Below are 18,002 nucleotides of genomic sequence, written 5' to 3' on the forward strand. Positions count from 1 at the left end.
TAGATTTGTTTGCAACAAAAGAAAACGCAAAATGCCAAAACTTCGCATCCAGGTACCCACACCGCGAATCACAAGGCAATGCTCTATGGATGAGTTGGTCAGGGATATTTGCATACGCTTTTCCCCCTCTCCCTCTCCTTCCATATCTAGTAAACAAATTGAGTCAAAACCAACTCAAACTCATACTGATAGCACCCACATGGGCAAGACAACCTTGGTATACAACTCTACTAGACCTTTGACTAGTACCGCATGTCAAACTACCCAACAGACCAGATCTGTTAACACAACACAAACAACAGATCAGGCATCCAAACCCAGCATCATTGAATCTAGCAATTTGGCTCCTGAAATCCTAGAATTCGGACACTTAGACCTCACACAAGAATGTGCATGCTATGCATCTAAGTGGAAAAGATTTGTTTGCTACTGCCATACCAATCAAATCCAACCATTGCATGCCTCTACAAAGGACATAGTGGGATACTTACTACATTTGCAAAAAGCGAATCTCGCTTTTTCATCTATAAAAATACACCTCGCAGCAATATCTGCTTACCTACAAACTACTCATTCATCGTCTCTATTTAGAATACCAGTTATTAAAGCATTCATGGAAGGGCTAAAAAGAATTATACATCCAAGAACACCACCAGTTCCTTCATGGAACCTTAACATCGTCTTAACAAGACTCATGGGTCCACCTTTCGAACCCATGCATTCCTGTGAAATGCAATATCTAACGTGGAAAGTCGCATTTCTCATTGCAATCACATCCCTCAGAAGAGTAAGTGAAATACAGGCATTTACCATACAAGAACCATTTATTCAAATACACAAAAATAAAATAGTTCTAAGAACAAATCCAAAATTTCTACCAAAAGTAATCTCACCATTCCATTTAAATCAAACAGTAGAATTGCCAGTGTTCTTCCCACAACCAGATTCCGTGGCTGAAAGGGCACTACATACATTAGACATCAAAAGAGCACTAATGTACTACATTGACAGAACAAAGCTAATCAGGAAAACAAAACAACTGTTCATAGCTTTTCAAAAACCACACATAGGAAATCCAATCTCTAAACAAGGCATTGCTAGATGGATAGTCAGATGTATTCAAACATGCTATCTTAAAGCCAAGAGAGAATTGCCTATTACACCAAAGGCACACTCAACCAGAAAGAAAGGTGCTACAATGGCCTTTCTAGGAAACAGTCCTATGAGCGAAATATGTAAGGCTGCAACCTGGTCTACGCCTCATACATTTACTAAACACTACTGTGTAGACGTACTAACTGCACAACAAGCTACAGTGGGCCAAGCTGTACTAAGAACATTATTCCAAACTACTTCAACTCCTACAGGCTAAACCACCGCTTTTAGGGGAGGTAACTGCTTTATAGTCTATGCTAAACATGTGTATCTGCAGCAACATATGCCATCGAACTGAAAATGTCACTTACCCAGTGTACATCTGTTCGTGGCATTAGTCGCTGCAGATTCACATGTGCCCTCCCGCCTCCCCGGGCAGCCTGTAGCCATTTAGAAGTAGATCTTAAATCTTAAACATTTGTACATTTGTAAATAATTATTATAAACTTTTTATGTACATACGTATTCACTCCATTGCATGGGCACTATTTATAGCAAACAACTCCATCCTCACCCTCTGCGGGGAAAACAATCTAAGATGGAGTCGACGCCCATGCGCAATGGAGCCGAAGAGGGAGGAGTCCTTCGGTCCCGTGACCAAAAAAGACTTCTTCGAAGAAAAACAACTTGTAATACTCCGAGCCCAACACCAGGCAGCGGACTGTGCTAAACATGTGAATCTGCAGCGACTAATGCCACGAACAGTTGTACACTGGGTAAGTGACATTTTCATTACCTGTGACCCACCATCCTCCCCTTAGAGGCTCTCCCTATATTCTAACAATATTCTTCTCTCTAGTGCTCTAAATATCTGCTGGTAGGAGCCTCTCTTGGGAGTGTTCCAGAGGGTGCTGGTGCCTGATTGGTCATAGTTTAAGTTTAGTCCCTTTTTTTTTTTATTTAAAGAAAAATCACTTAAATAGGCTAGTCGACTCAGGTCCTACTACCATTATTGCCTATCGTGTTTTTTGCATAGTACTTTTCTAATTGTACTGTGAGACTCCCAATTCGACGACGGGGAATGGCTCAAGGATGTGAATCTGTGAAAGATGCCAATACTGGATAACTGCAGTTACAGGTAAGTAACTCATTTGCTTCCACTTCTGTGAGGTTGCCTCATCAACCTTCTTTAAATCTCCAATTGTAAATAGGTTCCTCAAAGGCCTTACACATGTTTCCTCCGTCCCCATTTATTATTCCTCAGTGGGACCTGAATTTGTTTTTGACTTTTCTGATGTGCGCGCCTTTCGACCCTCTCCACAATTGTCCTCTCAGGCTTCTCACTTTGAAAACAGCCTTCCTAATGGCCATCACATCTGTCCGCAGGGTGTGTGAGCTGCAGGCATCATTATCTGAGCTGTGCTACCTTTCCATTTACCCTGACAAAGTGGTGCTTTGCACTCGTGTAAGTAAATGCCTTCCTTGGCATGGTTACCCCCTGACTTTTTTTTTCCTTTTGTTGATACAAGTTATGATTGAAAGTGTGCTGGGACCCTGCTAACCAGGCCCCAGCACCAGTGCTCTTTCCCTAAACTGTAACTTTGTTCCCACAATTAGCACAGCCCTGGCACACAGATAAGTCCCCTGTAAATGGTACCCCTGGTACCAAGGGTCCTGTTGCCAGGGAAGGTCTCTAAGGGCTGCAGAATGTCTTATGCCACCCTGGGGACCCCTCACTCAGCACATGCACACTACATCACAGCTTATGTGTGCTGGTGGGAAGAAAATGACTAAGTCGACATGGCACTCCCCTCAGAGTGCCATGCCCACCTCACACTGCCTGTGGCATAGTTAAGTCAACCCTCTAGCAGGCCTTACAGCCCTAAGACAGGGTGCATTATACCACAGGTGAGGGCATAAGTGCATGAGCACTATGCCCCTACAGTGTCTAGGCAAAACCTTAGACATTGTAAGTGCAGGGTAGCCATAATAAGTATACGGCCTGGGAGTTGGTCAACCACGAACTCCACAGTTCCATAATGGCTACACTGAAATCTGGGAAGTTTGGTATCAAACTTCTCAGCACAATAAATGCACAATGATGCCAGTGTGGGATTTATTGTAAAATACACCCAGAGGGCATTTTAGAGATGCCCCCTGAATACCAGTCCGACTCCTAGTGCTAGGCTGACCAGTTTCTGCCAGCCTGCCACAACAAGACGAGTTTCTGGCCACATGGGGTGAGTGCCTTTGTCACTCTGTGGCCAGGAACAAAGCCTGTACTGGGTGGAGGTGCTTCTCACCTCCCCCTGCAGGGACTGTAACACCTGGCAGTGAGCCTCAAAGGCTCATGCCTTTTGTTACAGCACCCCAGGGCATCCCAGGTAGTGGAGATGCCTGTCCCTCCGGCCACTGCCCCCACTTTAGGTGGCAAGGCTGGAGGAGATAATGAGGGAGACAAGGAGGAGCCACACACCAGTCAGGACAGCCCCTAAGGTGCCCTGAGCTGATGCGGCTCCTGCCTTTAGAAATCCTCCATCTTGAGATTGGAGGATTCCCCCAATAGAAATAGGGATGTGACCCCCCTCCCCTCAGGGAGGAGGCACAAAGAGGGTGTAGCCAGTGGCTACTGCCCCCCAGCACTAAACCCCCCCCCCTAAATTTAGTATTTAGGAGCGACCCTGAACCTAGGAAATCAGATTCCTGCAACCTACAACAGGAAGGACTGCTGACCTGAAAGCCCCGCAGAGACGACGGAGATTACAACTGACTTGGCCCCAGCCCTACCGGCCTGTCTCCAGACTCAAAGAGCCTGCACAGCGATGCATCCGACAGGGACCAGCGACCTCCTGTGAACAGCGGTACTGTTCAAGAACTGCAACAACTTTGCAACTCTATAGCAACTTTCAAAGAACTCTCTCACCTGCACCCGACATCCCCGGCTCAAGCTCCAGAGAACTAACACCGCAGAGAGGACTCCCAAGCGACTGTGACGACGTGGGTAACCTGAGTCGAGCCCACCCCCCTGCACCCCAACAATGACACCTGCAGAGAGGATCCAGAGGCTCCTGACCGCAACTGCCTGGTAACCAGGAACCCAGCGCCTGGACCAAGCACTGCACCCACAACCCCCAGGACCAAGAGAAACCACCCACCAGTGCAGGAGTGACCAGCAGGTGGCCCTCTTCCTAGCCCAGTTTGTGGCTTGCCTGAGAAGTCCCCCCCCCCCCCCCCCCCCACGGTGCCCTGCGTGCATCGCCTAAGTGACACCCGGGTCCATCCATTGCTTTCTATAGCAAACTGACGCTTACTTTGCCCACTGCACCCAGCCTCCCATGTGCCGCTGAGGGTGTGTTTTGTGTGCCTGTTTGAGTCCTCCCCAGTGCTCTACAAAACCCCCCTGGTCTGCTCCCCGAGGACGCAGGTACTTACCTGCCAGCAAACCGGAACCGGAGCACCCCTGTTCTCCCTAGGTGCCTGTGTGTTTTGTGCCCTCGTTTGTCCTCTACACCTGACCGGCCCTGTGTCGCTGGTGCGCTGACTTTGGGGTTGCCTTGAACCCCCAATGGTGGGCTGCCTGTGCCCAGGAGACTGACTGTGTAAGTGCTTTACTTGCTTGAGAAACTTAACCAAACTTACCTCCCCCAGGAACTGTTGATTTTTGCACTGTCCACTTTTAAAATAGCTTATTGCCATTTTAACCAAAACTTTGTGTACTACTGCTTTGAATCAACATTCTATACTTACATGTGTGAAGTACCTTGCATTTTATGTTCTTACCTAAAATCTTGAATCTTGTGGTTCTAAAATAAATTAAGAAAAAATATTTTTCTATATAAAAAACTATTGGCCTGGAGTTAAGTCTTTGAGTGTGTGTTCCTCATTTATTGCCTGTGTGTGTACAACAAATGCTTAACATTACCCTCTGAAAACCCTACTGCTCAACCACACTACCACAAAATAGAACATTAGTAATATCTAATTTTGCCACTATCAACCTCTAAGGGGAACCCTTGGACTCTGTGCACACTATCTCTCACTTTGAGATAGTATATACAGAGCCAGCTTCCTACAACTAGTGCCTCCTTTTTGTCAAAAGTGGTTACGCCCTTTCATGTAGGCCAATCCATCACCTTGCCTACTTTTTACAATCTCTCTCCCCTCCCCCCCCCACACATCCTTTTAACAAAGAGGAGAGACTCCACCTCCTGCTCCCAAAAATAGTGTTGGCATCTACCTTGTTGGTACAAGAGTTCCGGGTGGATAATCAACTATTTCTGTTATGTGGGTGCGAAGAAAGGTTGGGCAATGCAGAAGCGAGCCATCTCCAGAAGGGTCATACTCTGCATCAAAATCTGTTACGCACTGGCCAAAAAGCAACCCTCTGAGGGTTTGCATGCTCATTCCACCAGAGCTAAATCTGCGACCACCATGTTAGCTTGTAGAGTTCCAGTCCTTGACATTTGTAAGGCTGCAACATAGGCATCTAAGAACTATTGCTTGAACAGTTACGTCTGTACGTTTGTTCTTGCAGGACTTTCCAGTTTGTTCTTAGTTTGCAGACCCTCCTCCTGAGATGATATTGCTTGGGTTTCTATTCTAAGGTAAGACATCTGCAACTAGAAGTCTCCATTAGATGAACAAGTTACTTACCTTTGGTAACACCTTATGTGGTAGAGACAATATGTAGTTGCAGATCCCGTACCCGACCCACCCATACTATTCGCTCTGCAAACTGATTTATAGGGGCAGGTACTCCCCTTTTAGGGCCTTAGCTTTGACTCACCAGTGGTCTGTGTTCTTCATGGCTAGGACCCACAACGTCATTTGCAGTGCGGACAATGCCAGTGACAGACGCTGAGCATATCAACACCATTTTGCTCATGAAAAATCTCCGGTTCCAGTCTGACCCCTGGGTGTAATTCTAAGGGAAGGAATTTGGAACTAGATATTGTCTCTACCAGATAAGGTGTCCCCAAAGGTAAGTAATTAGTTCTTCTTATGCAGAAGCACACAGTGTAACGGAAGTACAAGTTTATGCAAGAGGGCTGTCAGCTGACATACCTACAGAGGTCACAAAATTACCAAGGCTCCTGGGACTGCATGCATTTGGTGACTGTCCCCGTGGTTGCTGTCTAAAGGGAGACAACAGCACGTTCAAAAAGTTCATTTTCAAAAAGTGTCCGTGGACTCACCTTTAAACCTACGGGAGGCTCTCAAGCCAGTGATGAAAGGAAGTACTTTAGACTCCACTTTGAACTTAGACGACCTTGAGGCAGCTTTCTTGGAGCTGTGACATAGTGTCATGTCTGAGAATTTACATAAGCTTAGCATCGCAAAGCGGGAATACCAGCAATATCTCTTGGAAGAGGCCATGGGAGTTTGGCTTGCTTCCAAAGGTAGAGTGTGACTATGTGAAAACACAGGGAAGCTGCTTTATGATGTAATAGAAGAGATGAATAAAGTAAACCTATTGGTAGTATACCAAGTCAAGAGTAGGAGTTGATGACTAAGCAAACACAATTGTGCAAGATTTCACTAGCACATTGGCTGCAAAGAAAATGACAAACATTATGGGCTACCTGAATTTCTTGCTACACTTGTGTAGCTACAATTTACAGGGCCCTAGAGAGCATAACATTGTTATAAGAGATCACTGAAACTATTAGCCAAATTCCAACTGGGGAAACTCCAGGTCCTGACTAGAGAATTGTACAATTCTTTCTCAAGGTTCCCAGCCCAATCCCTTCTTCGCTAACTGAATTCCTCCTATGAGAGTGTCAAACTTTTATGTGACTTCTGCAATCCGTTATTTTGGTGTTGAAACTGGGCCCACCCGTGAACTTGTGCTACTCCTACATTCCCATCTTACATCTCAACTGATGTTAACATTCTAGCAAACGTCCTATCAAATCACCTACTGATGGTAGTACAAAAGTTATTGATGCCTTAGCGATCCATGCATCATAACATTAGATGCTTATATCAGAGAATCAAGGACCCCTTGGCTGTACTCCTGATGGTTTTAAAAAAAGTGATTAATAATCTCAATTAGGAGCTTCATGAATTCCGTCCTCATGTTCTTTGGCAACATTCATCTCATCCACAAAAGCCTTAAGGCATGAGTCAGTCACTAACTTATTGTCAAACCCCTTCCCTATAGAGCTGGGTACCGTGCTGGGGTGTCCATTGTCACCTCTGCTTTTTGCTTTTATGATTGAGCTGCTGGTAACCAAACTACAATTGAACTGAGAGCTAACTGGCTTCAAATGGCACGAGAGCTCTAAGATAAAGTATCCTGAAGTATACCAATTGGAAGTCTGCCTTTTTTAGTAGCCATTACCTCTGCTTGTAGAATTGGTGAAATACTGGCCTTACACGTCACAGAACCCTTCACCATGTTTCATAGCAATAGAGTAGTGGTGAGAACCTACCCTAGTTTCCTTCCATAAATTGTTTTTAGATTGTTTCAGATCTTGTTGTCTGTTTTTATCACATTCTTTGACTCCAGCAGAGACATCACTACTTTAGTAGATGTAAAAAGAGTCTTAAAGTTCTACCTAGACAAAACAAAGAAATAAGACAGACGGTCTGTTAATAAATTATGGTCCTGTAAGGATTGGTCTACTTTCAACAAAACAATCCATTTCTAGACAGGTAGTATCTTCTATATTGATTTCATGCCATTTAGGTAAAAAGCCCCCCCCGTTGTAAATCTAAAGCACATTCCACAAGAGCGAAAGCTGCTACTGTGGCCATTGTGAGAATAGTTCCAATTTCATAGGCAGGACTCTATTCTGAGGCTTTTGCTATAATGCCCTGGGTGTCCATTCCACTACAAAGCATTGTGGTAGTTGTTCTACAGGGATCATTTCCCCTGGGTCATCAGTCTAGAAATGACTGTGGATTATTTCCCTTCACATCTTCCAGTAAACTCAAATAACGTAAGTTGTTTCAGTTCAATAATATTTACACTGGTGTGTTCAGATTGGCTACAGTGGCTTAAGGCTGCTGCATCGGGTCCTCAAAATCAGATATTCAACTTTCTGCCTGCATTACTTTATTCATGCTGTCTACAAATTCTTTCTTCACCACTATCATACTGTTTATTCCGCATAGTTTTTTTTTCCAGTGCAGTTCTAATGGCCTTAATCAAATGCACCATAGCCTGTGTGGATGATGAAGGCTCCAACTGATCATCCCCCCTTAATACTCCCTCAACTTGGACAGCATGCTTTTAGTTTGCCCTGCAGTTGCTCTCAACATGTGTGTACTTTTTGAATTTGTCCAATATAACTATTTGTAGGATCTAGCCTGGTTTGTCTTTGGCCATTGCTTCTCAGTTAAGTTGCTCTTTTACAACAATGGTTTCAGGTGTTGCCCCTTGGTGGTGTTAGGATCTACTATTGGGCCACATGCACTATTACTATGACTCCAATGATTGTCACTGGGTATTGTCTGCACTCTCATTGTCTTGCTTTGCAGGACACTAAGAAATTGAGTTGTTGTGTTATTGTGGTGTGAGCTCTGGTGAAGTACCAACTACAATCCTTGTCAGTGTGAGGCACAAGCCAGCCCTAAATTAACCTGTGCTCAACCCTCTGGTAGCTTGGCACAGAGAAGTAAGGCTTATCCTAAAGACCATGTGTAATGTATTTGTGTAACTCTTCAAACCGTAATAAAGTGAAAACCACCACACAGAAAGAATTCCACACCAAGTTATTTTTATTAAACAAAACAAGACTGAAATGACAAAAATCCATTCCGTAGAACCAGGTAAATACAGGTTTTTAGATTTAGTTGTAAATAGGGCAAAGAAAGAAAAAGCACGAAGTGCTTTCGGGTCATGCTGTACCGGGATAAAGTCACGAGTTCAGGCCAACCTCAATGGAGCATGGGCCAGTCACAGGGACCCAGTTAGGCCCACTTAAGAAAGTACCTTAAATCCTTGCTTGCGGAGTGTTGCGAGAGTCCGGGTCACGATGCATTTCCCAGCTGAATTGATCTGTCGGGTCCGAGATACCTCAAGGCTGTGATTAGAGGTCCTGTGGCATTGTTGAGGATCCCATCATCAAAGGGCCTCCCCTGAGGATATTGGTGCACTGTGTCGGTTCCGAGGAGCTGAGAGGCTATGATACGAAGTCTGGCATTGTTGTTGAGGCTGCTGTCAACAAGCGATGCCTGCACAAAGGATGGTTACTGCAGCGGCGGTTTCGATGGAGTGACGGGCTGCAATGGGACTGATCCAACCAGCAGCTGAAATGCGTCAGTTCTGCTCTGGGTTGTGCCGCACAATAGAGGAGATGTGCTGCTTTCGCTGGGTCCACAGAGGCTGGCAAAGCCCTTTCAGCCCACTTTCAAGGTCCAGGTCTAGAGTGGTACCACCTGGAAAGTAGAGTCACAAATGGCAGAGACCGGATGCTGGGGGTCAACATTTGCTGGAACTTTCTGTCCCTGAAGCTCAGTCAGAAGGCCAGCCAACTAGTCCTGTAGTCACTTCGAGGTCGTGGATTTAACAGATTAACGTCCAGTCCTTTTCACCCAGGCAAGAGGGCAGCAGGTCAGCACCGCAGAATAGCAGTCCTTCAGATGTGCAGTCCACTTTCAGCAACACAGCAGTTCTTCTTCGTGGTAGAGTATCCACAGGCCTAGAAGTGTACTCAGGGGTTGGTGTCTGAGGTCCAGTATTAATACCCACTTGTGCCTTTGAAGTGGGGAGTAGCTTCTAGAGGCATGCCTTTGAAGTGCATAGGTGCCCTCCCTTCCTTGTCCTAGCTCAGGACTAACTACACAGGGTATGCAGCCCTTTGTGTGGAGGTAGGACACAGCCAATACAAGTATACGTGGGGCTGTACCCAGATCATCCCTCCTCTCCTGCCGGCGATGGCATAACCTGGCACCCCTAAGCTCCCTATTGTTTGTGACTGTCTAGGAGAAATACACCGTGAGTTCAGATTTTTCATTACAATTTCGAAGACGCTAAACATGAATGAGCCACCTGTTCCCATTTGGAAGTCACAGCTTATTAATTGTAATAAGGTAGCTCAACCATTATCCTATGGGAGAGGTAAGCCTTGCAGCAGTGAAAAACAATTTTAAGAGGTCTTCACTACCAGGAGATGTAAAACTTAAAAGTACATGTCCTACTTTTTTTTAAATACATTGAATCCTACCCTCTCGGCTACCCAGGGCGTATATATGGGGCTATATGTATTAAAAAAGGAAGGTTTGGACCTGCCAAAAGCTTTATTTTGACAGTTCAAAATGGCAGTTTAAAACTGCACACATAGGCTGCAACGGCAGTCCTGGGACCGGTTTAGAGGGATACGTAAGTAGGCGGCACAATTGATTCTGCAGGCTCACTAGTAGCATTTAATTTACAGACCCTGGGCTCACAGGTAGTGCCACTTTACGAGGGACTTACAGGTAAATTAAATATACCATTTGAGTATAAGCCAGTTCTACCATGCTTTAAGGAGAAAGCTCAAGCACTTAGCACTGGTTAACAGTGGTAAAGTGCGTATAGTCCTAAAGCCGGCAACAAACGAAGTCAGCACAACAGGTGGCCTGAAGACAAAAAGTTAGGGGGAAACTACACCAAGGATGCCAGGTCTAATACACACCTCCTCTGCTTCAGAGGTGTGCCTGCATCCTCTGTCACCTCCTGCCCCTCTGCAACACCCCCTCTTACTCCGCAACCTTTGCACGGTCTGTACTTTGATACTCAAAAGCAATTACCACATATTCAACCTATTGATAAACACACAACCAGATCTACTTTTCATTACAGAATCATGACTGGGGAAAGATAAGTGACCAGTATTGCACAAAGCTGTTCCACCAGGATATGAAACTGTTACACATAATTGCAATGGCAAAAGAGAAGGCAGGTTAGCCAACATAATTAAAGAAACAACAACCCTCACCAAAGCTGAGGATGTTTCTTTACAAGGTTGTGAGACCCTCCTTATCAGATGCAGCACCACACCGACATGTTCATTTTACTTTCTCCTTCTCTACAGACCACCACCTACTAATGCAACATTCCCAGACACATTGCTAGATACAATCTCTAACCTTCTTACAATATACTTAAACCTATGCCATCTCAGTGACCTTAACATATAGTTTGACAAACCTGATATGCCACACCTCCTAAACATCCTCACTGGCCTAGATACACACAAACTACAGCAAGCAACTCATTTCTAACACTACCACATTGTTGGACACACATTAGATATAAAGTTTGCCAACCCAAACATATTCATACTCCAAACAATTACTCCTGTCACATGGTCATACCACTTCCTCATTGCCTTCCAACACAAGACACCAAAACTGACCTCATCTAAAACCACCATACCCCAACTACATACTGACAATGAAACAAGCTGAACTTAAAGGAATAGGAAAATATGCTTACCTCCAACACAGATCTAGGCTCTGACAATTTTTTTTAAACTCTCCATGGATGGCTCCATAGAGCTTTTGATTGCCTAATTCCTCTGAAGACATTTAATCATAACTAAAGGAAATACACCTTGGATGAATACAGAACTAGACAAGATCAGACAACAAAGTGCTAAACTTCAGTGGAACTACAAACAACACTGAAGACAAGATCTCTACACAGACACAACTAAATATACAGGTCAATAATAAAAAAACAAATTCCCAATGCATCCCAATATGAATACTCAACAACTCCTTAATGATAGGAGTTTTCCCAGAAGACCTAAAAAAAAAACATACATATGCCTCTTTTAAAAAAAGAAAAAATAAATAAATAAATAAATCTTAACATGGACAATCAAAACCCAGACAACTACAGACTTATAGCAAGGAGACCTTTTCTGAGTAAACTCATAAAAAGAGCAGCTTTCACTAAGCATAGTTCATTGAAGACAATTCAATACTTTTCAACTCCCCAACTGTTTTTTGTCCAGGAAGAGGCACTGAATTGGCCCTCATCTCTATCTGGGGTGACCTTACAAATCCAGTGAGCCACAACAGTGTTGCTGCTCTTCTTCTCATTAACCTTTCAGCATCCTTTGACACAGTGGCTCAATATGCACTCATCCAAAGACTTTAGAAAGCCAGAATAGAGGGCACAGCTCCCATTTAGATCACACCCTACCTACACAACAACCTAAATAATACACCTAACCACCACTCACACTCTCTTCTAAAACATGCAATATTTATTGCAGGAGTCCCTCAAGGCTCAATCTTCTCAGGCATGCTTTTTAATAGCTACATGCAGTCACTACCAGATCTGATCACAGGGTTTGAGATCACCTGCTATAACTATGTAGATGACGCACAGATACTTCTGAAATTAAAGGCCCAAAGGACATTAACATATCAAAACTCTTCAATTGCTTCCTGGCCATTGCCCAATGGATGATGTGGAGCCACCTCAAATTGAACCCCTCCAAAACTGAGATACCATTGGTGACTGGAAAACTTAAAATCTGCTCTGCACCTTGCTTGACAATGTAGGAGGTAAAAAAAAACTTGGAATTAGCATGGTTGCAAACCTGTCCGTGAATCCACAAGTGGATAAGGTAGCCAAATCAAGCTTTCTCACAATGAAAAGACTGCAACACCGATTCCCACACACGTTTCAAGCTACCTTCTCTATTGTTCTGTCAAAATTGGACTACGCTAATGTTCTCTATCTCAGCTCAACTTTGTCAGCAATGAGAAGACTCACGCTGCTGCTAGCCTCCTACTTGGAAAGACACACCTACACACCTCCCCGTCCCTCTCTCCCTCTTCCCCCCCCACACACACACACATCCCCCAACCCTTTTAGGATGCTACACTGGTTACCATTTGTCAGAAGCCTCTTTGCATCACATTCAAAGCAATACATGGAAATGGACCACTCTTCATCCGGAAGAAAATCAACAAATACATACAACAGAGGAACTTATGCTCATAATTCCTACATACATTAGTGGAACATTCATGTCCGTTCAAGCAGCAAACTATGGAATTCGGTACCTGCAAACATAGAATCCACAGACAACCATCTCCACTTGAGAAGATTAGTCAAAAGCTGACTCTTCCCCACATGACAACTATAATCACAACTCAAGAATGTACTATATCAATATACTCGGACATGACAAGTTATACTTCTCACAGTATGGAAAACAGCTGTTATAAAAAGTACACGTCATTGTCCTTTGAACTATGCCTCCTGTTATAAGCAGATATATTTATGTCAAGGAAAATATATATATTAAACCACAGGTGTATATCAGACCTGTGTCTGTGCACATATGGTTGCATATATAAAGGGTTATCCCTGCTACTTACAACTACAGTATGTGCAAAGTATATTTTTATGTATTTGTTAGTTACAATAATTTGAAAGCATACAAAAAGTACCACATGATAAACGTGGACAGCAGACTATGTAGATATTGCCTCAGTGTACATGTAGGTATTTATATAGAGGATGTTTAATCAACTAAATAAAATTTTACTAAACATAGTGTGTGTATACATTTAAAAAAAAAAAAAGTCCCATACCTACTCTATTTGACTGATGCCTTATATGTACCCCCCAAACATCCTCCTCAATATTTCACCCTTCCTTTTTAGTCATGCCAAATTGTAGTAAGCTAATACCTACTGATTTTGGGTTCCGTAAAAAAAAAAAAAAAAGGGCTTCAATCCCTCTTCAGGCTTCATATGCGCTATATAAATACAATTACAATTACATTGTCAGCAGTCTTCAACTCTGGGTCTCTTCTTCAGCTGAGGATAGGTACTTGTAGCATTACTTTTGACCACATTGTGATCTAGTGTTTCTAGACTGTCCATCTTTGCAAGTTCGTTTCAGGCCTTCTTCCTATACTTTTTCACCAAGGCTACTCTGGATCACATTGTTGGCCTTTATGTAATGCTCCCCCTGGCCTGCCACTCAGCTACCCCTAAACAGCTATTCTAGGGGGCTGGTGAAGCCCAAGCAGTCAACCCAGGCTTCTATTGGGACCCATTCTTTAATTGGGGTGTGTGCAAGGGGATGGAATAGTTTTCCCGGTGTTGATGGTTAAGGCCATTTCCACGTGAGTAGCAACTCACTCTGGTTGCTTTGTACACCCAAGATTTTTTAGTGTTCTTCCCCAGTTCCTCTTCAGATCACTCGGCCTCCCCTGCACAATCTTGTTTGACCTCACACCCGCAGATATCTCACTTCAGCATCTGTTATTGGCCCTGTGTGGGTGGGGCTTGTGTTAGTGGCCTTGCTGGTGGTAAAAACCCACAATGCAGATAGCTGTCCCTAGGCTTGCGAAACCTCCTCTGCACATTACCTCCAGCTACTCCCTGTTCACACCTGTCATGCCCCCATATACGCTACTCCTGCAGCTTTCACTCCACTCTGCATTCTGCAGACTAGCACTTCAACATTTAGAGATAGCTTGCTGTTCAGTGTTTTGAAAGTATAATCACTCATTTTTGACCGCACACCGTTAGCTGTTCCTAGGGGTGTTCCCCTGTTGTGTTGTATTTCACGGGATGTGTGGATTTCCCCACCTGTGGTAGGCTTGCGATATCTCCTCTGCACACGGCCTACAACTACTTGCTGTTCACACGTACCATGCCCCCATCGGCACTACTCCTTCAGCTTTCACTTCAGTCTGCATTCCGCAGACTAGTGCTTCAACATTTAAAGATATCTTGCTGTTTAGTGTTATGAAAGTATAATCATTGAGTCCGCTTCAGAATTCAGTCTGCAGGTGTAACAGAATACTTCGAATGGATTTGGCGCAGTTGTGCAATGAAATTTGTTGTCCACATATTCTATTTGTAAGCACAATACCATGGTGTGGTTCCAGACTAGACCCTCACTGTGCCACATGACAGTAGTACTTTCAGACCAGATGTTTACCATGCATCTGATTTAATGTGGAGATTATATTTGTACATCACTCAAGAAATGCTGTTCCTTCAGTGCTGTGTACAGTTCTGCACAAGTGTGTCTACATGCTTCACTCAAATGCAATCAAGAGCTAAACTACTGTACAGTGCCTTCGAAAATTGATTACTTGTATTTCACTTGTCTTTGCAGGTTTACATGGCTTATTGAGTAAAAGTGAGGTAGCTTACAAGTTTCCCGAACAACTTCCGTTGGTAAGTGGAGTTAAACATTTTACCCCTCTATTTGCACTTTTGGCTGTCTAGTATCTTGTTTAAACTCTGCAATAATGTGTGCTCTGTGTTTTACAACGCTGGTATACTCACTCATGTAGTTTATTGTTATAACTTAGTAGCAAAATTGTTCATAGCTGTTACATGTAATCATCTTGATGAAAGGGGGCTCTTTTTAAGGAGTCACAAGCTTTTCGATTATCGGTAATGAGGCGAAGATCATCTAACATATTTTGCTCCATATCTTAAGCATGTTTCCTAGATTTAACAAGCAAATTTAATCACATGCAATACAAAAACAATGGCACAGGAGTAAGTGAAACAACCGAAAGAACACATATCAATATGCAAAAAGAATATTCAAATGGATATTTCGCTACACAGATTTTCATTAAGATGTACCTCAATATTGTATACAAATTTTCAGTGAATCACCCATATATGCTGGAATCAGGCCCAGTTCCAGGATCCTGTATTTGGAAAGACCATGAAGAAGCATGGGTGATTAATGAAGATGAATGGGGTTGCCTAGCATCTCCCAGGTGTTTGCAAGCTGGGTCTGGGCATGCTGGATGGCCTTTATAAGGAATTAGCTACTTGCTCTGTTGACAGGCAAAGTCATGTCTATTTGTTTTTGTAGCAAGCTGGCTATCTAAGTGGTATACACAATTTAGGGGTACGCTATGCAGATAATACAGGTGACCCGTATTAGCTTACTGGGATGAAAGTAGTACCTGTGAATGCTCTCTTTCGTGGGCAAGCATCTTAGGCTTATTAGAGGGTAGTGCTGAGCATTTGTTGAATACACAGAGCCAATAAATGAGAGACACACTCAAGAAGAAACTCAAGACCGATTTAGAAAAATAACAGATTTTTTATTTAGACACCAAGATCTTTAAGATCAGGTAAGTAATTCTGAGTTAGCCATTTTTCAAAACATATAAAATACACCTGTCATACTGGAGAGACAAACCTCGAGCACGTACTCTTATCTTATGGGGGAAACATACACTGCACAGTGTCACTTGCAAATGACATACAGGTTTGAACTTCTGGGCTTAAGGTACGTAGTGGATAAGGTCCTTAGAACCACCAACATTTTCAGATTACCTGCCCTGGTGTGTGCAGAGGTGCTGGTCGCAAGGGTAGCCTCGAGTGCTATCGCTGAGGCCTATGGAGAAACCTGTAAGCAGAAAAATGAGGCAAGTGGGGGCTTGGGGACAAGTCCATCAGAACCCAAAGGAGCATTAGGTTCTTGGGGGGTGGGGGGCAAAGGAGGGGCTGGGCACGAGGGGGGATGGGGGGTGATTTACCCTCGGTTGGCTCGGATTCGGGCTGTGGGGCTCGGTGCAGAGCTGTTTTGTCTGGCGGGTCTCTTGGTTTAGAGGCTCTCACTTCTTTTTTTTTTTTTGGGTGGGGGAAGGGTAGAGGTGGACAATATAGCAGGGCCGATCTCTGTACTGGCATTAGTGTTGCTGACGTTCCTTGTTGTTAGGTTGGTCTTGGCAATGTTGTTGTCGTGACTGGATGCTACACAAGCCTTGGTGCTTGCAATTGGCTAGGGTAACTCCCGGTAGGCTCAGCATCTCAAACACTGGCTAGCTCACCGGGGCTGCACTCCTGGACACTATTGATCCTCTTCCTGGTGAGATGCTCCCCCAGTGGACCCGATGATACGCAAATGGTGAACTGGACAATCGCAGTTGGGGCCTGCAGGGGGGGGGACACCTCCACTCCAAGGGAGATGTTGGCTAGTTAGACAAGTGCTGGGAGCCCTCCGAGGCATTTGGAAGATACCCAGCTGCAGGATGAGTCAGGTACTTGCGATTGTCGGGACAGCAGCGGGGTAGGTAGGTTTTGGCACCAAAGGTCCAGAGCTAGTCCTCAGTTCTTGCGATGGTCGACTTCCCTTTGTCATCATTCTTTTTTCGTCAGTCAAATCTGAGTTCCTGGTGTCAGGGAGCCATCTAAATGCTAAATTATGGGGTGTTTAACTGAGTGTAGGGTTGTAGCCAACATGCTTATGTACACCTGTGGTGACTACACCCCCTGTATGACCACTTCCTGCGGTGAGTGGGCCTAACCCGGTCCCATAGTTTTTGATTCCACTAAAACGAAATGGTGGAACCGTTCCTTTGTGGAGCACATCAGGCAGCCCACCTTAGGGGGGTGTAACTAGCTGGGTACTGCAACACGCCTACGTGTGTAGCTAATTTCCTGCCTTTCCTGGTGCCCTTTGGCTGCGGCATGTCCCAGGTCTAGGAGACGTTGGGAGTCACATACCAAAGATGGCAGGGATAGTCCTGGCCCCTTGATATACCTCTGTAAAAAACACTGTTGTACAGAGATTTTCATTTTTGACATCTTTATCATTAGAGAAGTAATTTAGTTTGGGTAGACATTGGTATTTCGGGTCGATTTTATTTATTTTATTTTATTTTCTGGACAAAATTCTAAAAAATAGCAGCTGTGTTGCAGTGATGATGTAATGTTTCCGGAACCATGAGCCTAATATATACTTCATTTTGGTATCAAAACACAGGTTTTTGGGGTCAAGTAGTCTTTTAGAGACAAACAGTTACTCCTCGGCGCAACCCTACTGCCATTTTCCAAAATGGCAGCTCAATTTTATGTTTTAGCAATCATATTGGTAATTTATTTTAATATTGTTTTTGTTTCAGGTTTTCTGTTGATTCAAATTCGTAAACATGACCGAAGCAAGTGGTGGTAGAGGATGT

General features: G+C 44.0%; 1 protein-coding gene across 3 annotated transcripts in view; it reads left to right on the top strand.

Annotated features, from left to right (window-relative positions):
* UBR2 (ubiquitin protein ligase E3 component n-recognin 2) overlaps nt 1-18,002 on the top strand; it is a 1,248,744-nt gene that overhangs the window by 384,645 nt on the left and 846,097 nt on the right. For all 3 annotated transcript variants that reach the window (XM_069233963.1, XM_069233965.1, XM_069233964.1), the window contains exon 16: nt 15,185-15,246. In XM_069233963.1, the coding sequence (XP_069090064.1) occupies nt 15,185-15,246 (62 nt within the window). The remainder of the gene's footprint in view (nt 1-15,184; nt 15,247-18,002) is intronic.

The sequence above is a fragment of the Pleurodeles waltl genome, chromosome 5, assembly GCF_031143425.1.
Source record: "Pleurodeles waltl isolate 20211129_DDA chromosome 5, aPleWal1.hap1.20221129, whole genome shotgun sequence".
Taxonomy (NCBI): domain Eukaryota; kingdom Metazoa; phylum Chordata; class Amphibia; order Caudata; family Salamandridae; genus Pleurodeles; species Pleurodeles waltl.